Source organism: Chaetura pelagica, unplaced genomic scaffold (assembly GCF_000747805.2).
Source record: "Chaetura pelagica isolate M959 unplaced genomic scaffold, ChaPel_1.0 scaffold24, whole genome shotgun sequence".
NCBI classification, from domain to species: domain Eukaryota; kingdom Metazoa; phylum Chordata; class Aves; order Apodiformes; family Apodidae; genus Chaetura; species Chaetura pelagica.
The window spans coordinates 2,362,124-2,387,886 of record NW_009953077.1 but is presented as its reverse complement, the minus strand read 5'-3'; the positions used below and the strand labels follow the sequence as shown (position 1 = coordinate 2,387,886).

General features: G+C 46.5%; 1 protein-coding gene across 1 annotated transcript in view; it reads right to left on the bottom strand.

Moving 5' to 3' along the window:
* The window catches only part of FRMD4B (FERM domain containing 4B), an 81,556-nt gene that overhangs the window by 49,999 nt on the left and 5,794 nt on the right, over positions 1-25,763 (bottom strand). The window contains exons 2-5 of the mRNA XM_009996897.1: positions 12,232-12,297; positions 11,504-11,598; positions 8,329-8,421; positions 3,987-4,071 (exon numbers count right to left, since the gene is read on the bottom strand). Coding sequence (XP_009995199.1) covers positions 3,987-4,071; positions 8,329-8,421; positions 11,504-11,598; positions 12,232-12,297 — 339 coding nt within the window. The remainder of the gene's footprint in view (positions 1-3,986; positions 4,072-8,328; positions 8,422-11,503; positions 11,599-12,231; positions 12,298-25,763) is intronic.

Here is a 25,763-nt window from a genome sequence, read left to right as displayed (position 1 = left end):
TATTGGTGGGAGGCCAAGGTCTGTGCACGCACCAGCAGCCGAGGGAACAGCGGGTGCTCTTGGGGGTGTAACAGCAAATGTTGCATTCAATTCATCTGCAGGGAGACCTGGGGAGGACAATGCCAGCAAACACCAAACGGGTCGTGTTGGCACATCCAGCAGAGGAAGTTTGTTCTGCAGGCGTGTACAGCAGAGCTATGCTACACTGCACAGAGGGTGCCAGTGGTGTTGGGTTAAGATGGGGTGTGGTGGAAAGGAGCAGCCAAGGACACCTCACTCTGTGCACAGATTCTGTGCTCCAGGTGCAGAACTGCAACGCTGCTAAAGGTGATATTCACAAGCACAAGTAAGGTCTCAGCCCTCTTGTGGACAAAGGGGATCCCCCGGCTCCCCACAGGGGATGAGGGCAGGACAGAGGGGGACTGAGCAGACACCACCAGAGGTCCTAAAGGATGCACAAACCCGGCATGTGGCAGCAAAAGTCCCAGGGGCACAAAAGAACTTTGACTGTATAGGACAGCACAGAGGTGGAGGAGTGGGTGGGGAGCAGAAAGAAATACATTTTTGGCAGCATTGATTTCACTGTCTATTTGTCCCTCTCTTGCCAAAATTTCTACAGAAATTGCAAAACACACAAGCCCCAGATTCCTCCAGCCCTTGGCAGGAAAATGTCCTACCAAGTTTGCAGAAAGGAGCTGACACATTTGCAGGAAGGAAAGTGGAGTTGAAAGGTGAGGAAGGAGAGCGTGGCTGTGCACTACAGAACATCAGTCTTAGCCCTTCTCAGAATTTTAATGCAGGTTTTTATTACATTATTTATTATTCAGAAGCCATATTTTGTAATGTATTGTATAATTAATAACATATTTAATATGCAGTATTATTTGTTTTGAATTTTTATTCTGCTGTAAGCAAAACCTCTCTGGAGTCATCTGGGGCAAAAGAGTCAATACAGAGTGCCCAGCAGCTCCAGCCTATGCCCAGAGATGCCAGACTTCATTACAGAGGTACCATTCTCTTTGATTAGATACAGCCACTTACAGGATTTCCCACACAGGATTGCCTGCAGATCTCCCAAAGAATACTGTAAATACATTTCTGGTGCAGCATCTGAAGCTTATAAGCCACAGATAAATCCCCTCCAGAGGGGGGACTGGCACAAACATTGACAAACATTAACTGTATTTGCCCCAACCTTCAGCTGATTCTCATGGTGTGTCCTGCACATTGTCAGGAGCCCTGACATGTACCATCTCACACCCAGGGAATTCTCATGGTGTGTCCTGCACATTGTCAGGATGTGACTTGTGGACACATGTACCATCTCACACCCAGGGCAAAGTCACCCTCCCACCCTCTGCTCAGGAAAGCATCATTTTCCTTTAAAGCACACAACCATGGAAGCCTGGGTACCTACACATCACTGTGCTGTCAACACATGCCAGTGCTCAGGAATGTCAAGAGGACACAAACACAAACTCCTTCAAGCATCAGACCTCTGCACCACCCTGGATTTAGACTTTCCACACAGTGTCCCCTCTTGACAGCAAGATACCATGAGAACTCTGAGAACAGCTTTGTGAAAGCAAAAAAACCCATGACCAGCTTTTAAGCAATCTTATCCACACAGGTCTTTCACACCCCAGTATTGCAGCATTTATCCTCCAAGCCACATTCCTGGCCCACACAGAGCAGAAGCTTCATGCAAAGATCCAGGCTAGGACTTGGCCCTGGCAGGGCATCCTCCAGCATGCCCTGTGGAGCACTCCCAAGCACAAGGGCTGGGTGTAAGTTGCTGCTTTTTGAGACAGTGGGCTTTCCTCACTCATGCAGCAAGGAAAGGAGAGGACAAGACCCAAAAGCTAAGCTGAGGCAGGTCTAACCTCCTGGAGCTGGATTAATGACTGAGAAACACCAGGGAACATTCCTTGCTGTCACCAGTGAGCATCATCCTCTTGCTTCACCAGAGCTGGGCATCTGCTTGCATTCAGGAGCTGACATTGCTGACACATCCTGCAGCCTGTGCCTCCTTCCCCACAATACAACAGAGCCTGGCAGCACCACAGGAGCATCCACACCATGGGAGTGCATCTGAGGAGCCCCTGTGCATCCTCTTGTCCATGCCCTGTGGGCTTAAATATGAGAACAGGTCGTATGGGCACTTCATGAACTACTTGAAATTTAGAGACTGACCATAAGTTTACAAAGTGGCATAAAATATTTTCTAAAGACCTAATTTGAAGGTTAAAAGCCACTGGACCAAATGCACCTTGATAATCAACAAACTGTCCTCTGCTGCAGGTGGTCTGTGAAGCTGCCCAGCACAGAGTACTGCTGGCAGAGCTGGGGCTCTGGGCTTTCACTGTGTGCTGAATGGCTCAGCCCTGCCCAGAGATCCCTGTCTCTAGAGGAGGTGATGCTGCTTCTCATCCCTCCACTGCCCACAGAAATGAGACATGACAGGAAACCCATTCTGCTCCTGGCAGTTGTGCTTGCAGAAACGGGGTAGTATCGAGGCAGTTTGGGTTGTACCAGTTAGAGCTCGCACCTCACAACCTACTGGGGGAAACCATGAACCAGCCTTCATTCCAGTCTCCTTACTGGTTTGATGACATGTGTGCCAATGATCAGAAAAGGCAATTATCTTATGCCTCTGCTCTCCTTTGCTTTCTCTTATGTTTTATGCATACACAGATACACTTACAGCCACATGTTTTCATGTTGACCAGCCTTTGTTCCAATAGCAGTGATATTTTTCACATTCTGACCTACAACCAGCCCCGTATTCTAATTCCTAAGCTGCTCAAGTTTTCCCTGAAAGAATCACTACGAGTTGCCAAGACTCTCCATTTAAAATGGCAGATACGTCAAATAAAGATTTGCTTTTTATTAATCTTAACTAGTGGGGCCCCAAGTTCTTCAAAACTTGTAAAAAAAGGCACAAATTTTCTCCACTCTTCCAGAGAGCAATTCCTGTACAAAGTACAGTTACAACTTTGCCATTAACCACATAAGGTTTCTGATCCCACCATAAAATAATGAATACTGGATACTGAGTAAGAATCCTCTAATATATGAAACATGTTAAATGTGAAACCTTTGGCTGGCTACACTGAGCTCCACCCCTAGCTAATGACACAGGATTGTTTTCCAAGTAAGGTTGTAAGAACTGAGTGACCCTGCTGGACTGATTGAAGCACAAGTTAAAACAAAAGCCAGATACTCCAGTTAATGTTAAACTGGGAAATCCCAGGAACATCAGGCATTGCTGGAGTGAAGTCCACTGAGCCACTGCTGGTTCTTAGGGACATGGCAAAGGTGGCTGCCACCACCACTCTTTTTTTCAGACCAAGATGTATCTGCAGCAGATCAACCTTATCTTTTTTTATGAACTTGGCTGCCAGATCATGGAGTCACTTCTAAAAATATGTTTTACCAACCTGAACATTTTAAGAAAACAGTGGAAGCTTCTTAACCAGAGAGTAAATACAGGAAGTATTTTAATAACTAGCTTTGATTGCTACTATATATACTGAATTAAGGCAGAAAAACACGGAATTAGGAACCAAGTTGACATAGGACCTTCCTCATGGGTCTTTTCTTCTTGAGATGTTTGAACTAAGATGAGTGAAAATGCTTGCCTTGAGTATTTGCTATACAGCATACAGAGGGATATAACAGCCTACTTGTGAAGTTACAACCCAGATTTCAAGCAACTTAAAAGCTTTTGAGTATTTAAGACTTCTTCTACTGTGATGAGCACACAGCAAGGCTACAAAAACAGGATGAGGAAACCATCATCATTCTTATCCATTTGCATGAAGCAGCAGCATTTAAGTGAAGGAGCAAGCACACCGAGATCTTAAAACTTCAGTAAGATCTAGAAGTCAGGCTCCTAGCCAGCCCTAGCCAGGACTGGGTAGGTTGCAGAGGAGCAATAAAAGGGAGATGCACAAGAAAGAGCTTCAGAGGACACTGATCCTTACCTGGTGTACACAGGACTTGGCATTCAGAAAGAACAGCTCTACTGTAGTTTTGTCCTTGAGAAAGGAAATGCTTTCAATGTAGAACCTTAAAAAAAAAAAAAGAACAGTTACTTTATTGAATAGGTTTCATCTTTCTCCCGAAATATATTTATTTCCTCAATGTTTTGTTCTCTAGCAATGAAATGGCACAGAGGAACTATGAGCTACTGCACTTAATTTCCTGCCTATTAGGAGGGAACAGGCAGAAAATTACAGGCCAACAGCACACAGGGAACAACAAACTCCTTGTTCAATAGATCACTGATATCTGATGACTGATCTCATTTGAAAACCCTGTTGAATGCTGAAGAAGCAAATCTCATCCCTTCTATTCAGATAAAGCCATAGAAATGAAAAAGGTAGCTCCAAATGGCCCCTGTGGCAATCCTGGAGGACTGTCCTACCTCTAGGAGGAGAGATCTGCCATGAGCTGAGAGCCATGAACTTTGCTCCAAGCAAACAGGGACAATCAAAAAACGACAAGGAATGCTCTGGTGTCAGCTCCCCCCCGTGGAGCACACCCTTCCTACTGATAATGGGAGCCCCAAAACCAGAGGTTTACATGAAAAGCTGCAACTGGCTTGGACTTGCAGGCACTGCTCACTGCCTTCCTCCCCAGCTTCCTCTTCCCAGGGCCACGGGTGCATCATAAAGACACACAACAACAATCCATTACTGGTTACTCTGGCCCAGCAAAGGTTAGCAGATGGGTCCAAGTTTGTTACAGAGCTACAGCAATTCTGTATGCCACAGGCCCTCTGCCCAATGGCACACAACCTGTGTGCTTCTCTGACTCACTGGGGGCATCAGACCAGGCAGCGTTAGGATGCATTAAATGGTGTGAAGAAAACAAATTATAATTTGAGGAGTGTGGAACTGCCAAGTCAGTTTCAAGTGAGTTAAATTTGTGCGAAGGTGGTCCTGTCAATCCTCCTTTAGCTGGATCTGAAAGCAGGATACATATGCTTTAGGTCCTTGCAGAGGAAGAACACATTGGGTCCTGACTCTCCCACCCAGTGCTAGACAGAAGATACACTTTTTACCCAGCCAGCAAAGACTTGGGCCACTGCCACCACTGCCCCAGCAGTGCAGACCACACCAGGGCTTCTCAGCATCTTGCCTTTGGCAGCAGGAGGAATGGATGGCCAGCACATGGCTTGCAGGCCATGATGTTTATCAGAACCAGGCCAAACCCTTCCACAGCCTCCGAGGACGCTCACAGCCTCAAGCTCCAGCCACTGATCTCTTGCTGTAGAAAATTTGCAAGAGACTACAAGTCCACAGCAGCAGCATGGAGCACATGGTAGGAAGCAGTAAAGCCAGCACCTGCTGCACTTGTTAGGAATGTATGCAGTATTTATGCTGTGGCATGAGACAGGCAATACATTAAACAGTCATTTTTTAAATATTTTGCATTCCTACAGCGTGTTCCATCAAATTAATTTTAAAGCACTCCCCAGAATGCCTCTCTAGGATAAGGAGGTAATTTCCCCATGTTACAGGCATGCAGCCTGTCCAAGGGGCAGGCCCAAGCCCAGCAGCCTGCCCCAGACATTTGAAAGGCTGTTTTACATTTCCATGACTCACTTCTCACCAAGAACTGCAGGAGCCACAGGCATTTCCACCCTCTTGATCACACCTGATATAATTATTTTCCCCAACAGCTTTGCACTTTAAATACACTTAAGTGCTTCTCTCCAGAAATGCAGAGCACCCAAGGGCAGGACCCTCACTCTCCATAATTTCCTAACCTGCTGCCAGACTGGCACTTTTCAGCATGGATCTTCCTTCCTCTGCCCTCTGCTGCACCAAAAGGTCATTTTCCTCAACTAACGACCTCATTTGCACTTGCAGTTTCTTTCAACTAAGAGTCAGACATAGCTGATTTACCCTCAGAAGCAGGGTAGTGCCCCTGGCTCTCAAGAGAGGTTGCTCCCAGTCACTGCTGCTGCAGAGCAGGAGACCAAGGATCTGTGGATTTAGGGAGAGGGCACCAGGGAGGCTTTGCCTTCTCCTGCAGTCTGTGTGCTCTGTTTCTTCCATGGTGCAAGCCCTATGCTCTTATCACCACAGGACAGATGGGGAACACTGGACCACAGAGATAATGATGCTCAGGGGATGACAGACATCTTTGAGAACACCATGAAGTGTATGTTCTGCATTTATTTCTGATGCTGTCAGCATCCTTGAAACTAGAATGACAATTTTATAAGTCCTAAATCTGCATTATAGAGCCCTTCATCAACTGCATGTGCTGTATGAAAATGTATGTGACTGGATTGAGCTCATGCCAGATGAAGAATAATGAAAACCTGAAAGTATTATCATGTGTTCCACTACTGAATAACAAAAACTCAGGGCTGAGGAATTGTGAACAAAAGGAGGGTCATCACCAGGTGTCTGGGGATCACCCCCAGTTTCCAATATTGCTACTGGAAACTGTCCAGCACAGTGCTAGAGAATACTGGGAACTGATGCTGTTGCACATTTGCCACTTGCTATGAGAACAGCAGCTCAGCACCCTGCCTCATCCTTGCATCTCAAACAAAAGTGACACTGAAGCAGTATCTATTCTGCCCATGGCTGAACTTACTTCAAATCCACAGAAGGCATGTCCCATGCAGGAGGGCTTGCCTGGCCCAAGGGGCACCCTGCCCTGGCAGCAGCAGCCACCACTGTCACGCTGTGCATGGCTGGAGACCATCCAGCCCATGGGAACAGGAGCCAAGCCCTGGGGCTCCTGCCCAGCCCCTCTGTGCCACTTGCCCCACGCCTGGTTATGCTTTTCCGTTCAAGTCATGGGCACACGCAGCTTCAACTGCGTGTTCTGGCTGTTCTCCTGGGAGTTGAATTAAAAATAGGCCATGAAAATGTGTTTATATGAGATAAGTGTCTGAGGTAACCCCCCAAGGCATTCGCCATGGGCCAAAGGCCTAGAGTCACTTACTTATCCAAAAAATTGTAACAAAGCAGAGAACTGCAGGTTTTGAAGGGGCTTTTCTGCTGGAGTATCTTGTTTCTACAGGTCACTGTCTATCCTGCTAATTATTTCTGTATCCTCTTCCTCCTTCTCTGCTTCTCACTCACTGACCACCCCCTTGGCTTCTAATTGCTCATTTTGGATCTCATGACCTCAGAGAAGTTAAGACTTAAATTTAGCTTCTAGAAATTGATCTTTCCAAGCCCACTCCTCACAAATCAACTCTTGCCCAGGTCTCTGATCACCGTGGCATGTACAGGGTCATCTTGCAACAAAGAGGGCCAAAACGAACATCACAAACCAACACCACTAATCCCCACCAAAGAAATGCTCAAATCATAAGATTTCCTCACAGCTTTTTTCGGACAGGCATAGATTTTATCATCCCAGATCCTCATCAAGCACTGTGAATATATTGAAGGGCTCATCCATTTTAAAATATTGTTGCTTGTTTTGGTTTTTCCTTTCTCTTAAAAGTGGGGAAGAAAAGCTCTGAATTCCATCTCAAATAAGAACATGTTCATCATTTTAAAAAGTGCCACTTGTTTGAACCATTTGACCAGGGTGAAGAGGATGTGGTGAGGTGACAGTGCCAAATGACCCAACTACACAAGAGGATCAGCCTTGAAGGTGCTTCAACAATTGAGCACGAGGCATAAATTTATTGAGATATGAAAAGCAAATGAGGTCAGTCTGATCTCATTTTCCTCATAGACTGTAAGGAAAACAAAAACTCCAACAATATTAAGAATATGATGCTTGGTCTTTTCTGGCAGCACAGCTCTGTCTCATGGGACATGGTTTGTTTTTTTCAGGCCCTTAACCACCCACAGAGTTTTGCCAGCAAAAGCCCTAAAGTAATGCAATTACATTGGCCAAAATCACCACTTTGTGCCGGATTTTATTCTCTCCTGAGGATTGTCTTAAGCTGTGTGAGCAAAGCAGCCATCAGCAATCCCTTTCAAGTACAGACAACCCTTAAATAAACAAAGCATGATTGTTTAAACAAACTGTATTAAAATTTAGCACTAATAAAGACAGGCCAGGCAAAGAAGATATTTAAAATATGGGTTTTAAAAAAACCCACCACCGCAGGAACAATGCCCTAGCAACTGTTTTAAAAGTATCAGGTTCCAAACTATATTTTGCAGTTAAATACAAAAGAGAACACTACTTATGCAGGACCTAATCTTCTAAAAATAATATATCGCTTTGATATTTGTTTTCCCTTTATCAGATCTGTAATCAGTTCTTTTAAACAAAAACCCCTGGTGATATATAAAACTAAGTGCTAATGTTTTCTTTGTGGAAACAATTACTCACCGAACAGCAAAGTACAAAGTTGCTGGGCCTGGTTTCTTGGGCAAATCATGGTCCAGGACCCGGTGATCCAGCTGCAGCCAGACACTCTGACCTCTGTGGAAACAGGTTGGGGAGGCAGTTAAAAACTGGGATGGGAAATACAGAAATGGGGTCTTCCCAGTGCTCATGTTTACTCCAGCTGTTACTTTAAGAAGTGCAAGATTCAGCTCCGAGGCAAACAAGCATCTCAAAATTATTTCCTTTTTTCCTAACTTGCAGATGTTGGAGTAATTCAATTTTGGATGGTAGAGATCACTGTCTGCAGTTGTATTTTCAGCTGCAGCACCAAAGTCATAGCACAGAACCCAGGGAAACAAAAGACTGTTGAAATTACTACCTTTGGTACAGATGGGAATGCTCCCATTGACTTCTCATGTTTAGCAGGGCACCTGATCTGTAGCAGAGGCTGGATGTTTGCCCACAGCAGAAACGGGTCTGATCTCTTCTGCACGAGGACTGCACAGCTCTACCCACCCACTCCCCCACTCTCTTCTGCACCATCTCCAGACCCAGCAGGACAGAAACCCCCATTTTCAGAGCAGAGAAGTTTACCACAGGCACACTCATTTAATGAGGCAGTTGTATGAAATGCTTCTCTCTACAGTGGCTGCCCTGATTGAAACTGGAAGGAAGGCAAAAAGAAAAAAAAATGCCCCCAAACCCCCAATAACCTTCCCTAAGGACCCTGGGGCTGAGGGGAGAGCCAGGAATCTAAAGGCTGCCTGGAAAGGCTGGGCCATGGGTGCCCTCCAGAGGCCACACACTCCCTCCAAGCACCCAGCTCAGCCATGTACACACGAGGCAGCCTCTTGAGTCCCACTGGCATGCCTGGGAGTGCCAACAAGCTTTGGGGATTCCGCTGGCAGCACTTTAAAGCTCACAGTGAGAGAGTGCCAGCAACCAAAAACCTCTAGAAGAATTTCATGGCAGCTCTTCTGGGGGGAAAAATAAACCACGCACAAACAGCATCCTCAAAGGATTTCCAGAAGAGCTGGAGGAAAGTATTTTCCAACACTTGAAAGAACAAGGATGTAGCAAATATATTCTAGGGAGAGCCCAAGAGGAGGGTGGCTGATAAAAATAACACACTGCTGCAGTCAGGGCTAGGGAGTGAGCAGCTCCCACCAGCTCCATAAGCACCAGCTCTTTCCCCAGGGCCAGTCCTACACCTGCAGATGGGAACAGCCCTGGAAAAGTGGCCCCAAAGATGGATCCAACATGACTTGTAGGTGAAGGCTTCCATGCAGAACACCATAAAAAACAGCAGCAGAAATCAGCAGGGAATAATATTATCCAGGGCACCTGATCTGTAGCAGAGGCTGGATGTTTGCCCACAGCAGAAACGGGTCTGATCTCTTCTGCACGAGGACTGCACAGCTCTACCCACCCACTCCCCCACTCTCTTCTGCACCATCCCCAGACCCAGCAGGACAGAAACCCCCATTTTCAGAGCAGAGAGGTTTACCACAGGCACACTCATTTAATGAGGCAGTTGTATGAAATGCTTCTCTCTACAGTGGCTGCCCTGATTGAAACTGGAAGGAAGGCAAAAAGAAAAAAAAATGCCCCCAAACCCCCAATAACCTTCCCTAAGGACCCTGGGGCTGAGGGGAGAGCCAGGAATCTAAAGGCTGCCTGGAAAGGCTGGGCCATGGGTGCCCTCCAGAGGCCACACACTCCCTCCAAGCACCCAGCTCAGCCATGTACACACGAGGCAGCCTCTTGAGTCCCACTGGCATGCCTGGGAGTGCCAACAAGCTTTGGGGATTCCGCTGGCAGCACTTTAAAGCTCACAGTGAGAGAGTGCCAGCAACCAAAAACCTCTAGAAGAATTTCATGGCAGCTCTTCTGGGGGGAAAAATAAACCACGCGCAAACAGCATCCTCAAAGGATTTCCAGAAGAGCTGGAGGAAAGTATTTTCCAACACTTGAAAGAACAAGGATGTAGCAAATATATTCTAGGGAGAGCCCAAGAGGAGGGTGGCTGATAAAAATAACACACTGCTGCAGTCAGGGCTAGGGAGTGAGCAGCTCCCACCAGCTCCATAAGCACCAGCTCTTTCCCCAGGGCCAGTCCTACACCTGCAGATGGGAACAGCCCTGGAAAAGTGGCCCCAAAGATGGATCCAACATGACTTGTAGGTGAAGGCTTCCATGCAGAACACCATAAAAAACAGCAGCAGAAATCAGCAGGGAATAATATTATCCCCATTGGACAAGGGAAGGCTTATTCAGGGGTTGTTTTGGTGCGCAACTCCAATTCCCCACTGCCCCAAGCAGCTCTGCTCCAGCTGTTTTGGGGAGCTGAAGGTAACTCTCCTGGAGATGCTGGCCCTGGGGAGCAGAGCCCTGCCCACAAGCTTCAGTCCTGCACCCAGCAGATATGGGGAAGCATCTCAGCACCATGCTGAGAGATGAGTCTGAAGACCAGCTAAGATTTCCAGGTTAATGCCATGGAAGCCAATCTCCTGCAGTGCTCCAGACCCTGGCCATGGCATCTCACCCAGCCTGGCAGCAGCCACCAGCATGGCTGGCAGGGGATGGGCAGCAGCTGCCTGAGCATCAGCAACAGTCCAGCTGCCAGGGTTGTGCATTTCTAACATGTTCTGCTTTTGCAGCTCTTTTTTGATAGTTTGCAGAACAGCGCGGATACCTAAAATTCATAGGGAAGCCAGAGGAAAATTGTTTATGGGAAGGCCTAACCTCATATTTCAGTGCTGCTGGGGAAGTTTAAAACTTTCAATAGTACATTTGAGATTACAGTACAAAGCAATAGGAGCAATTGATTTTGAAAATAAATGCAAAACTTTGTTGTTGTTATTAAAAGTGCAGAGCAGGACAGCTGAGGGTGTTCACATGGGAAATTACTGCTCAATTTTTTCATCTTTTGGGACAAAAATGAAAAGTGAAAGCATCAGAAAGATATTTTACAAGTATTCTCTAGTTTGTGCCCAGAAGTTACTTTCAAAATATTTTCTGTTTTGTTCTTTTCCCTTGCCTCAGCCAAGCAGCACAGGTAGTAAAATCTTTCTTCTTAAAAAGTTATTTTTCCATCACAGTGAGTTGCCACAGTGTCAAGGATACATTTCACATTGCATTAACCACACAGTTGTTTAAAATAAATCAACACACTTACGTATCATCTATAAATGTTATTCCAAAATACTCCTTTTCTTTCAGGTTGAAGTGTGAGGCCACCAGATCCAGTAACTCCCGAGACAAAAGTTTGGGCTATTGAAAGAATAAAAATAATTCCATTTCAGTCCAGGCTTTTAATATATCATACATTTTTTCTCTGCAAATACTGACATTTAAGTACACATGGCCAAGTCAAAACACTGTTGTACAAATCCGTAGAGAACTGGCTCCATCAGACTCAGGTCAGTGGGATTTGGTCTCTGTGGAGCTGCAGGTTGTACAGCTCAGGCTCTCCTGCACTTACAGGAGGGATTTCTCAATTAAGGAAACACTGTGCACAAGAGGATCTCATGTTTCGAGTTTTGTTATGGGAGTAAAACACATCCCCAAAATACCAACTTCTCTTCCCTTCTAAATTACAAAAAAACACCACAAGGGGTGTGTTTAATAAACTCTAAGAATTTTGATGAAAGCAGATGAAAAGCTACATGTGGAGCGATGGCAGATGTTTTGCCCACTGCGCATCCATGCCCAGGGGAAACCCTCCTGCCAGTTCAGGAGGGACATGAGTGCCTGAAAACATGGCTGTTTTTTCCACTTCTACGAGTTGCTCTAGTAAGATAACTTCATTTCAAAACATCACTTATGCATCAGTCGCTATTAGCGCTGCTGAAGAAAATAAGCAGAAAGATCTGGCACCAGTGCCTAAAAGAGCAGGGTCTGTACCTGAACCAGCAGCTCCAAGTTTCTGTCATCGAGGAGATGCACCTGGCAGTGCCGGCCCTCCGTCATCTGCAAAGACAGCAACACAGCCCCGTGAGGAAGGGCAGGACCCCCAGCTCTCCTGGTTTGCACCAGCCCATGTGTGGCTCAGCAGCAAGGGCAGCACATAGCAAGTGTTAATCCGCACTGATAAGGGAACCCACTGTCCTGGAGCTCAGCATCCTTCTCTGAAGTCTAGTTCTGGGGAGCTGCCTCAGCAGTCTCAGCTCCCATCAACTTCAAGCTAGAATTAAGAGTGCTTAGCAGCACTCAGGATCAGACAGAAGAGACCCACTAACTTAACTTGAGGATGAATCAACCTGGCTAGTCTGTAGCCACCAGCAAGCAGCAGAAATGACCTGAGACTCATTAAATCCCCATCTGTCCAAGCCTCCCTGCAGGTGGGTCAGCCTAAATTTGGTCCTTTGACAGAAGAACTGGTCTGTACTCTAGATGGAGTCTCTACCCTGCTCTCCCTTCTCACAAGCATTAGAACTCACTGTCTCCACAGGATTCTTACATAGGTGCTCACACACACAGGCACTTGGGCTGAATGATTAGGAGCAGGATGAGCCTTGCAACCTCTAACCTTATATCTGGACCACATCTGTTTCCACTCTGTGTCACATTTATCTCTTGCAAACAACACACCTTTCTCTAAGAACAGGGCAATTCAGAAATAGCTGCACATTTTGCCTTTTTAATATCTGTCCTTTGAAACATAATACATTTCCACAAAAGCTTCTACATTATTAAAAATCTGTTCTAATTCTGGAGCTCTTGCTGGCTTTGGTGAGGGCTGGCTTCACAACTCGCTCCAGGAGAGGCTGGTGAAGGAAACCTGGCTTTTCTATTTATTCTCCCAGCCCCAGAGTAACTAATTCTCCTGACAGCACAAGCCTCTTGCAGACTATAAATTCTGAGCTCTGAAGGGTGGTTTGCTTAGATATGGGCTCCCAGGGGGATTAAATGGCAACACACAGAGGTTTCTCCTTTCACATCCTTCTGGCTCTGTCAGGATGGGGACAAGGACAGGGCTGAGCTCTACTGCCACCAGCACCCCCCACCCCTCCCTGCACATCCAAACCTTATGAAGAGTTAAAAATAAATACAACTTCTACATGACTGCAGCATGACCAAAGAGACCTCCAGCCCCCCCAGTGCTGCCCTGTTTCAGCACATGGCTGTTGGCACAGCAAGGGCTGCAGAGCCACAGCCTCTTCCATCATGACTCAGCCAGAAGCAGCCAAATTAACAAAGCTGCATTGTTTCAACTAATTGAGTGCATTTTGACCAAGACCCTGGAGGGAGACCCTCCTGAGGAGCTCTGCAAATAGGTCAGAGACAAGCATCTGCGGGCATAGCTCTTGACATGTGTCTGGGAAAAAGAGGCCCTGGCATCTGTGGCACCAGCTCCAGCAACTTACAGCACTAACTAGACACATATCACCACATTGCTCACCCAAACAGCAATACTGGTAACAATTTGTGGGGTAAGTCTAGCTGCAAGAAACCCCTTCCCTTTCATTTTTCCTACTGCAGAGAAGGTGAATTTATAGAGAAGTGCCAGGTTAAGAGGGACTCCCTGTGCATGCAAGGGTGCAGAGCAGAGACCGCACCATCAGGGAGGCAGCAGTGATGCCCCATGTGCAAACCACAGCTGCACCCCATGGTACTGCCCCCCGAGGAGGCATCAGTCCAGCACTGCACCAGTCCCAGACCACACTCCCAGCAGGGCAGCACTTTCTGTGCTTTATCCTTCAGGTTTAGGAAGCAAAGCTGCAGCATCCCTACTCCATCTTCCCGCATGCTCCCCGCTATTTATCCCTTCCCCAAGCACACTGCCTGGAGCCCTTAAATCCATTACAATGTGATCACGGGTCCATTAGTTCCCAAGAGCTGACGGTCTGCCACTGCACAGTCATAAATAAGTCCATGTTGCCATCAATTAATCATTTCATCAGCACACCCTTCAAGGTGATGCACATTTCTGCCTCTGACATGCTGTTACCAACCTGCCCCTGTTGTGAAGTGTCTGATCCAATAGTCTTTTTAAATCATTTCCCATCTGTTGCTCTCAGATAGCACAAGGGTTGCCATTATTTAATTGCTAGCTGCTTTAGCTTTCACCCAGTGAAACCACATTAATCACTTCTGACTGTTTTAATTGCCTCGGTTGTCTATTGTTAAGTAAAAAGGGTTTCTATTATAGCAAACATATCCATGATTCCTGTGCTGAGGAAAAAGCAAGGTTGTCTGGGAGATTAAAACATAAAAGAAATATTGACCATAACCTGCTATCCAAGGTAGCTGCAAAGCACCTTAAAAGTAATTAAACCTCATGACACCCCTGAAGATAGGCATGTTATAATTACCTCTGATTTGTATTGATACAGCTTAGAAGTCTGATTTGCAGATTTAGATACAGATAGCATTTAGTACCTGAGCCTACAGGAATCTTATCTCAGAAGAAATCTTACAGCTGCTCCCAAAGTTCTGGCAAGCTCAATCATGAAGTTGCAGAAGATGCCAGGTTCTTCAGCAACAAAACACACCGAAATGCCATTCCTGCAACAACCCTGCCAGCTCCACGGCACATGCCCCAAGCTCAGCATAGCCATGGGCTCCTGCCACCCCAGGAATGCTGCTGCCTATTGCTCAAAGAAAAAGGGGGGTCTCTGGAGCCCCTTCTAGTTGCTGCTTGCACCCGTCTGCCCCCCAGACTGTGTGCAGACACCTGAGGGCTGCATCCCTGCTAAGATGCCTTCTCCACTTGGGCTGAGCAGCACAACATGGATACTCACTGTGTGGCACCACAGCCTGATTGAGGAGCACAAAATCTGCCAGGGTGACTATCAGTTCTGGATTCGGAGGCTGCAGTCCCCAAACAAAGCAGTGCTAACCACGTCAGCCCAAACATCAGCCTTTCTCCTCCTCTTGCAGACCCCAGGTTCCAGCAACCAGCACCCTGGTTTCTGCAGCTGTGCAAGAGCTCACTCCAAGTATCCCCACCCCATTCCTGATGGGGCAGAGAGCAATTCACTTGGCTTACTCTGTACTTAAACACAATCAGAAGCAAATTACTGCCTATTACTGTCAGAGAGCAACCCAAGCCCATCCTGCATCAGGAATGTCGCCCACCAGAGAGGTCATCTCGAGGAGACATTTCTCTCCTCACTTGAAGCTGCCCCCGGACAGACAAGGTTCTTATATACAAGACACTACTCACATTTTCCAAGTCTCCTTCATACAGGGGGCAGAACCAAAAGCTTCAGAGTCTATCACAGCTGCAAGACCACCTCACAAACCTCGGACGATCAACCACCTTCCACCAGCCTCTTATTGCCGCAGTGCAGTGAGGCAGAGGTGTGACAGGGCTGTGGTGCAGCAGTGCCACACACCCCAACACTGGTGTCAACAGGCAGTTCCTCTCCTCTTGCCTGAAGAGGAGCTTCAAAAAGAGGACTTCACCATCGTAGCATCATAGGAGAAGTACATGTTTTTGGCCATGGAAGAGTGCCTCCAGTCCAGCGACCAGAGACCCTGAGCTCCTGAAGCTGAAACAGGAAAGGACTTGTTTTTAACTCCCCCAGTGACACCAGGGCGATGTATTTCCCTGCAGCACATCCGCTCGTGGGTCTGTTTCCCTGGGCTCTGGGAAGGGACCCATGTTTGACTCCTCAGCTCTCAGGGCACTGGCTCTTCCTCGACAGAGACCAAACACCCAGGAGCCCCTTGCAGACACATTTTCATCTTTAATTCAGCACGCCTTGCTAATCTGAACAATATAATTGATTTTCTATGTAGTTGGACCAATCCATCAGGAGATGAGCACAGCTGTCTGGCTCAGTTAAGAAGCGACTGAGCAGTCTTGAGATCTATTTGCACACATCTATGTTTGCAGCTTATTCTCATTGATTTTCGTATTGTCTGTACAAATGATTTTGTCATGTTTTTGCAACATGTCCCCAAGATGGTCTTTTTAGCAGTTGATTTCAAAAGCCTGCTTATATTTAAGCTATTATCCAGGTCAAATTTATTAAGTATCCCTGTATCCCATCTCATTCTCACTGGGAAATTAGCAGAGCAATGCAACAGAGCCTCATTTTTGTCAAAGCCACTGAGATATGGGGATGCTGGATTCTTAATTTTTTGCCCCAAAGTCTTTTGTATGCTCTGTGCTCAAATAAGCAATAAAACCCCAAACATGGAGAGGAATGAGAAGTAGAATAAACACTGCCCAATGCAATATTTTTGTATTACTGCATTTCTGCAGCCCTCCTGACTGACAGACATCCAGATTTCTGCAAGAAGCTGATTTTACTTCAATGAAAAAGGAGAATAATGAAGGAGAAATGCACAGAAATTCTCAGAATCTGTGTATGGAAGTAAAGCACAGGGGGAGACTGCCATTCTAGACACAAGATTAAAATATTCAAAAAGGTTTCATAGAACTGGACCACTGCCCTTTTTTTTTTCCTCCCAGTCTCACTTGTGACACAAAAATAAAGAAAAATTCTCCACCTAAAAATCACAGAGGCACCCAACAAAAGAGAGAGAGAGAAAAAAAGTATTTCTTGGCTACTTAAACCCTGAGATACCTTGAGCTTGAATGTTTATTTGGAGGAAAAAATATACCCATATGCAGGATATTTATGCTGTTTCTCTTTGGCAGAAACATCCTCCCTGTTCGAAGCTGGTTGTTACATACAATATTTTTAGATATCCATGGGTGTCATCCAGCCAGGAAAAAATAAGAAAAAAGTAATTAGACAGGGTGTAAACAGGAAACCTCAAAAAAATAAAAAAAAGCACAACTAAACTGTGAGCCAAAAAAACCCAACACCTGACAATAATATATCTCCTGAAGCACAGCTTAGGAATGGGAAACCATGAAGGGTTTGGGGTCACTAGCAAACCCAAATGTGTTGCACTCCCTCCAGACCAGTTTTCACCTCCCAAAACTGCGCAAATTACAGAGACATTGTGTGGCACAGCTGGCTTTATCTGTCCCTGAGTCCTATTTTTAAGTCTTTTTTTGTTTTAAGAAGGCCTGGAGTCTTCATCATCAGAGAAAGCCAAAAAAACCCCTAACAGCTCTGTGGCCAAAGAAGAGAGGATTATCCATAAACTGCACTTTATCTTGAGACAAAATTGGGAACTGTTTCCACCCCTGAAATGCTGGGACGTCTGTGCCTGCATCCCAGATGCTCTCATGTGGGATGTGCCAGGACTTGGGCTTCACCAGCCATGTGCACACACTTCTGGCACAACCACGTTGCACTGGTGAGTACATGCCACCTGACCAGGGACATGACAGCATCAGGATCCTGCATCCATGTAAATAAGCATTGCTGGAAGCTTTAAATCTACCCTTCCCCTCCATATTAACATTTTTAATACCCCAAACTCCATGAGAAATCTTTTGGAGGCACCAAACCCCTTCTCCCAGCTCTCTCCTCCCTTTTCTTTCAATATAAGCCCTTTTGCTGGTGCATGGATGTTGCTGAGCACTTGCAGGGGCTCTGCCTGGAAAACACTGGAGCATGGCACCAGGGATTGGGTCCCAGCTGCACAAACCTGCACATGTTATTTCCCTGAGCTTCTCTCAGGGGAACTACCTGAAGCTAAACTTTGCTGGCAGGTAAGTAAGCTCTGGCAGATATTCTACAGACAGAAAAAGCCCTGCACTGATGCAGCCATAAATGAGAAGGGGAAGCATTTTCACTAAATAACTGGCCAACACACAAAGCCTTAAGACTGTAGATCCAAAAGTGAAAAATTGGACTGTTGTGCATCATCAGAACAGATTATGAAAGTGGAACATTTATTCCTGAAACAGGCACATCACGGTGGCTCAGACCACTGAAGAAAATCAAATGGATATAAAAACCCAGCAGAGCAATGTTCCCACTCAAAGGATGCTCATGGTCTGTTAGGAAACACTGTCCCTTTACCACAAAGACCCAGTTTCCACAAACCCTGCAGAACAGGGGGGCCTAAAAATCCTCCTTGTCCTGCTCTGCCCAGTGACTCAGAGGCAGCAGCACTGCTTTGCAGGTGTAGGAGCCCACAGAACCAGCCTTAAAAGACAGTTTCATCTCAAAATCCCTACCTGAGCTGGAGTTTACTAGCTATAAAGCATTACCAGTAATTTCCTGTAAGGATCTGTTGCTTTCTCCCCCTGTCCCCCCCAAATAAAAAAAAATAAATCTCTCTTCTGTAACTCATAAGCCTGTAAGAGATTTCAAAGCTTAATATTGAAGGCCCTTCCACTGACCTCAGATTTTCATCAGCATTTAGGCTGGGTATTTTACCTACAGTCCTGAAGGCATTTAGGCTTAGATGCTCAGCTGCCTTAGATCAGCAGTGCTTCACTGACTTTGATACAACTGGCTGGCTTGTGTCTGGCCCATAAACGTGCACAGCCTAATAAAAACATGAAATAAGATGCATGAATGTATTGCAACACGGAGGTGCCTTAGCCAGGCACACCTCAGAAAAATAAAAGTCTTTGCCTGTCCTTCTGGAAGGAAGAGCCCTGTGTGCAGCTGAGGGGAAGAGGGGAAAAAGTTATAATGCTTGAAATGACCTCAGGGTTTCCTGGTGGGTCTGTTGGGACAGCAAAGCCTCAGCGTGTTCCAGCACTTGGAGTTGCTCAAAGTTTTAAGGAATAAGCAGAAAAATGACAATCAGGAGTTTGGTTTTATACCAGCATTTCTATGGAAACTTTTTAAGGGATTCACATAGGTCTCTCCAGCTGCCTTGGTGCACATTCCTTGTCAGCTCATTCGCAGCTGGTGGGCCCTCCCTTACCCCATGTAGGTGCCCATCTCTGAGTGTCCTGTGGTCGGAGGTGCTCAGGGGAAACGGATGGATGGGAGGTTGGAAATGCTTCACCCTCCCAGGGGTGAGGGTATGGGGAAGGGAAAAATGACCCCATCCTCCTGCCACATCCTATCCCACTGCACCCTTCCCCATCACCTCCTTTTCCAGCAAAGGGTGCAGCACAAGGGCCACCAAGTGATGCCTCCTCTACATGGCTGCTCAAACCTTGAAGTCTCTAGGACTCACTGAGGCCTCCTGCAAAGGCCTCAGGGTTCAGAAACTATGGGTTCAGAAACTCAGGTTTCCCCCTAGTCTCTGCATACACCAGCCCAGGAAGCTGGCGGGTCCCCTGCCACAGCCTAGCCCAAGCAGAGCTTATAAACTTGCTGTGATCCCTTCAAAACGAATGGCAGAGCATCCAGTAGCTTTACAGAGGGAGACTGTCTCCAGACAGTGCCTCCTCTTCCTAATCTTCAGGTCATCAACAAACCTTTGGTTGAAGTCCTGACTCTAACGTAGTCAATGAATGTTGCCATTAACTTTTATAGGGCCAGGACTTTGACTTGAATCATTTATTATCTTGCTATTAACCTTAACAGAAGCCAGTCTCTGCTTCATTTTAAGCAGCCAGTGGTGCACTGGAGTGTCCAGCTACACTTTTCACCCTGTAGGACACATCTCACCTCACCAGCGTGACACCAAGTGACTTCTCAAGGGCTGGGTGGGCTCTGTGTGTTACCATCCCAACACTCATGGGCTCTTTACACACAGCAATTTCAGGGACTATACAGAGACATTCTCAGCATCTGAGCATCCCTGTGCTCCTGGTCTTGGGAGCAACCAGGCAGGGACAGACACTTGAAGACCCAACTGAATACAGCAGCCACACAAACAAGGTTTCAAGATGAGATGGGCTGCAGAAAATTTACTTAAGCACAAGATTGTACAAATGCCCCTTTGATGATGATTTCTATGGAAACATTTGCTCTACTAAAGTTTGGCAAAGAGTTAAAGATAAAACACAGTGCCTGGAGCAGGGATCTGAGAGGCTCTCTGGGTTGCATGGCACCTTCCTAAAATAGCCACATGAACTGAAGATATGATGAAAAAACTGGCTCCTGCAGAGCATCAACTGACTTTCTTATAAGCCCCACCAGCTGAGCCAGTAAAAAAAGCTGGCAAGGCAACAGTCCAAGCCCTCTCCATCACTGCAGGCACTGTGGCTTTTCAGGGCCAAGTGCCAACACATTTTCCATGCAATTCTCCTTTTTCCCATTTATTCTACTATTTCTGATTACAAGGGATGGTGAATCTAAGGAACTCTTTCACTTGCCTTAATGATGATTTGCTGACAAAAGGCACAGCCTCTTGTTGTCACTAGAAAAATCCCACTCACTGGAGCAGGTCATGGGGCTTTAAATCTCCTCTTCCCCTCCCAAAATGCTCAAAATGCAATGCTCAGAAGTAATGGTGAGCACACTGACTAAAAAAAGCAAACACATTAAAACAAACCAAAACCAGTGACAAATGTAAATCCAGGGAACAAATGAATTCAGTCTTCCTCAAAACGACAAATACAGCATCCCATCTCAGCTCACAAATGGCACCCAGACAGCATCTCACTTCTCCTGACACTGTCAAAGGCCACAGGATCTTGCCAGCAGTGTTATCAACACATGTTAAGTCCCTCTGACAGAGGGGAAGAGGTCTGGCATCTTCTTGAAAGAACAGCCCCTTTGTTGCATCAATATTCCCCTTATATTAAAAAAAGGTGTCTCATACCCAAAACTGCAATGTTTCCCAAACAGGTCATGTCATTCCACAAGTGCTGATGTGACCATTCCTACCACTTTGCAGTGTATTTAAAATAACCACAAGAAAAGAACACTCAGGCAACTCCACAGTTAATCCTAAAAATCAGGAAAATTAATAGGAAACAATCAGTGCAAATCTGCCACAAACATCAAGTCAATGAAATACTTCATCCAACATCTGCTTTCCTTGGCAGAACACAGCTAATAAATTAGTGTCTGGTGGAGACATTCTTATCACCAGCAGCTCTGAGACTGCAGTTAGGTCATTACCATGCACAAGCCCATGGTGATGTTTTTTATTCCTGTGCAATCTCCTGGGTGTTCGAGGAGGGGGGGAGGGGGGGGAAAGATCCTGTGGGAACAGAGAGCTCTCCTGATGCTACCCAAAGGAGCAAATGCAGTGTTGCCTGTGGATAGGGCACTGTGTGGAGGCAGCAGCACCCACTGCCCTTGAACGAGCAGGACCTGCCTGCCCTCCTGTGACCTGTTTTGACCTTTTCTCCTCAACCAGGAGGCTGGAAGCAAATCAGTTAAGCTCATGCTTCTTTGCTTAAGTCTCTACAACATGAATCACAGGAGCTACTCTGGGCAGAGCATCTAGTAACTTTTCCTGTGTTTTACCCCACATCAGAAGCCATTCCTGACCCACTTGAAACAGAAGCTCAGCTTTCCCCATTGCAGGATTAGTTACAGAAGACTAAAAAAATCCTCTTAGAACTTCCTCTCCCCATAGACCCCCACTCTGCCCCTGGCCGCTCTTTTCCTCTCCCCATTCCTGAAGGTCACCCCCCTCTTTTTTAAGGCTTCTCAGAGAGGCTGCTCCCTCTATGCCCCCCACCACACCTCTTGCTTCTCCACCATCTTCTTGCTCACCCCTGAGTTGAGTTTTTGAGGAGGGCTCCTGAGACAGGACACATGGGCAAAGGAAGCCTTGAACACGTACCTGGCATCCCTCCCAGATAGCACCATGTCCTCTGAGAGCACCTTGTATCTCTTCCCCTTCTGCCCCACTGGGGTCCTTGCACCCAGCTCATCCTCTCATTCTGTCCCCATCCTCTCCCTGGATGTTTCAGCTCTTCTCATGCTTCAAAGCAGCCCCATGGGAAACCCAGACACCAGCCTTGAACAGACATTAAGCAAGCAGGCAATGAAAGTTTTGTTTTGTTTTGTTGTTGCTGTTGTTTATTTTAAAGAAAGTCTATATCACAAGTCCTTTTTTTCTCTAATTCAAAAAATGCAAAGAGCCAGCAAACAAAACAACAAAAGCCTGAAATCCTAAACTCTCTAGAAGAACTGCAAACAGTGGTACTGGCTGCAGCAGGGGCTGAGCAGCATTTCTGTGGCAAGGAGCCAGCCTGCCCAGCCACAGCACCTTGCCAGGCACTCGGGGGTTGGAGGGACTTGGACTGTTCCACACTCCACTTTTAAAGCAAAACAAGTATCTCGGATCAAAGGCTCTTTCTCAACGGCCGTTAACGAGCTCCATGTGCAACTGCTGCATCTCCAGTGCCAACTTCTTCACGAGGATTGGGTTTTTCATGGGCAAGAGGGGTGGGGACCTCACTGATGAGACATGTAATAGTTACACGCTGAAAGGAGCTACTGTACCAGCACTGACCAACCGCCTCTTCTCAGGACTTATGAATCTGTGCTTTGTTCAGTTTGGATCATGTCTTGGAGCAACCTATAAGGATAATCTTTGAAAATGGGATTTCTCTATAACCAGAAATCACAGACTTGCTCTTCAGCTGCAGCAGCAAAGTTACTAGACTCAAGCTTGGATTTAACACTTTCCTAAAGCAGCCAAGGCAGCAGTTATAACAAAGGCAGGAAAAAGCAGCTGTAAATGCTGGGAGTAAACAAACAGCCCCTTATCTCCACAACAGAGTGCAAAAGATGCAAAGAAATTTTTATGGACCGACCTTTAGGGCAAAGAAAAGAGCAAGTAAAAAAGGTTTCAGACTGCACCACCAAAGTACCCCAAAGCAAACTGACTTTGCTCAGTGCTGTTTTCTGGCTGACAGCTCTCCTGCACTCAAAGTTCTGCTGTCTGCATGAGATTTAAGTTGGGGCAAAATGTAACAGCACTAAACAACGTTATCTGTTACTGCCAAGCATCAGAAATTAAAATACAGCCTCTTACCTCCAAGCCACACACCCTCTGGTGTAAAAGGACTGAGGAAACCCAAGAAGTACTCAACAGTGTGCATGTACTAAGCCTTCATGTTTTCTGCACATTCAAGCTGGAAGAAGGGAGGCGCGATCCCAGGCTTCTTCCGTTGCCACATAATCTCAAGGAAATGACCTTCACGTTTGTTGATTTGATTACAGATTCAGAAACAAAAGCCTTTCCAGCATGAGTCAGGGGACACAAGAGGTTGAAACGTGATTGTTAAAAATGGAGCGAGCTGGGAAAGCATTGCAATTTTTTTTCCCCTCCTTTGTAATACTAACCCCTTTATTATGAAACAACACCAAGTAAAAAAAACAGCAGCTACTGACCAAAAGCTTTGCACAAGGTCCCACTGTGCTGTAAGACCCCAGGTCCCTGCCAGCCCCCCATGCCATGGCAGCTGGACCCCCACACCAACAGCTCCGTGCTTGCTGGGAGCCGCAGGGCCCCTCTGGCTCTTCCTCCCCAGGCATCCCCATGCAGGGACAGAAGGGAACTTTATGCTAAAACTTGGCACAGCACTAAAACTTGAAGCCACCTTCACTTTCAGCCCCTAGGAGGAGGGAGGCTCCTCAACCAATCTATTTTATGGGTAAACAGAGCTTGTCTTTTCAGTACAAGTATCCCTGTTGCATACACTCCCATCCTCATAGTCCCTTGCTGTGACAGGTACCCTGGGGACAGCATTTCACTGGATTTCCCCAGCTCCTTCCCAAAGCACACTTTGGACTGCTGCCTCTGACGTGGGATACGACCTGTCAGGGAGGGAAGCAGGAAGGCAGAGTTTATTCCCTTTGCTGTCAATCAAAACTTGTTCTGGGGTCTGGGTTGGTCTCCAGGAGTGCAGTTTGCTGCTGGTAGAGGTGCAGGAGTAAAATCATCTACCTGCTGATCCACTGGTCCCTTTGCAGAACTGCTTTCTGTGTGCAAAATGCCAAGTTTTACTTAATCCCCCCAATTTCATCCCTCATGGCACAACAGTCCACAATGCTTCACACCCCTCTGGGCTTTGAGACAGCAATTCTGACAGCATCAGGCAGAGCAATGGGATCACACCAAGGCACAAAGCCTGAGCTCTCCTCCAATAAAAATATCAGATGACTGTATAACACTGCCTTCAGTAAAAACAACAAAAAACCCAAAACAGAAAATGCAAGAACTGTGCACCTGAATCCAGGAGACTATAACCTCCAGAGCTCCAGCCTGACCCCCAGGCAAGTACACAAGACACAAAATCTCAAATTTACACGTGCAGCTACTTCAAAATCTAACACAAGCCTGGTCCTCCTTCACAAACACAGCTCAGCATTATTATTTTCAAAGAACATTAGTCTGCCCTGCTCACCTTGGCCAGGCACTGGCTTCAAACATCACCATCAACCCAGACACCTCCAGAGGGCATCTCACCCTGGCTACCCCAGACACCTGGGATGTGGTGAGGTGCCAGAAGTGTCTCGCCCTCCTTGTTTAATGCAGAGAAACTAGCTTTGATCAAACATGAACTTTTTAAACAGCTGCAGACAAAGAGATCAGTTTTGTCCTCAAACTCTGTAAAAGCTAATATTCTTGTAGTCATGAGACTACGAAAGCTTTCCACACAATGCTCAATATCACAGGCTTCATTAAAAAACCATGAGCTGGCCTGACATCAGGCAGGAGGATGCCAGGTCAGGTCCAGCCAGCTGGTCCAGACTGCACCAGTGACTGAAGGGATGGCAGCTGAGACAATTTTGGGAGAGTATTACAGAGTAACCAACTTGTGTTTGTCTCCAAAACACAGTCCAAAGCCCTAAAATAAGATGAAAAATAAACAGTGAGTCATTTTTCCTTAGAGAAATGGCATGAAGGTTACCTGGGTGGTGCCAGCTCCTGCCCTGCTGGGATAACTACAGGGACAGGAATAGTTAGAGGAGAAGAGCACAGCTCCTCAGAGGATCTGGGCTGTGTAATTCAGGTCTACTCTGGGCCACAAACAGTTTTTCTATACCAGAAAAAATGAGAATTTAAACAAAATACAACACACCTTTAAGAGGTTCCACCAGTGGGAGACTTAAAGCAGCAAGAGTTGAGCAGGGGGAAAGTCTCTACAACTCAGAGGCCACCAAAAAAGCTCCAAGCTGGGCTTTGGGAATGGCAGCACTGCAGCTCCCTGCCAAAGGCTCCATAACCCTGCAGGGACTGCAGCCCCTCTCAGTCTCTCTGAACAAGGCAAGCAGATGTGCTTGATACTAGAGAGGAATTACTCCCACTTTTGCTACAGCTTAGCTAACCCTGACCTGCTAAGTGCACCAGCCTGACCAGATTCCTACTGGGTTTCATCCACACACCAACATACTTGCTCTCCCAAAACAATTGTGGCAAGACATTCTTCACTATGAGGGTGGTGAGACACTGGATCACGTTGGCCAGAGAAGCTGTGGCTGCCCATTCCCTGAAGTGTTCAAGGCTGGGTTGGATGGGGCTCAGAGCAACCTGGTCTAGTGTGAGGTGTCCCTGCCCATGCAGGAGGGTTGGAACTAGATGAACTTTGAGGTCTCAACCCAAACCATTCCTTGATTCTATGATTTACACCCTATGGTGAGCAGAAATATGAACAATGGAGCATTCTTACCAGGACAGCACCTATCCTACATCAGATGGAAAACCAACCACAGAAAACAGTGTTGAACTTAGTGTTGCCT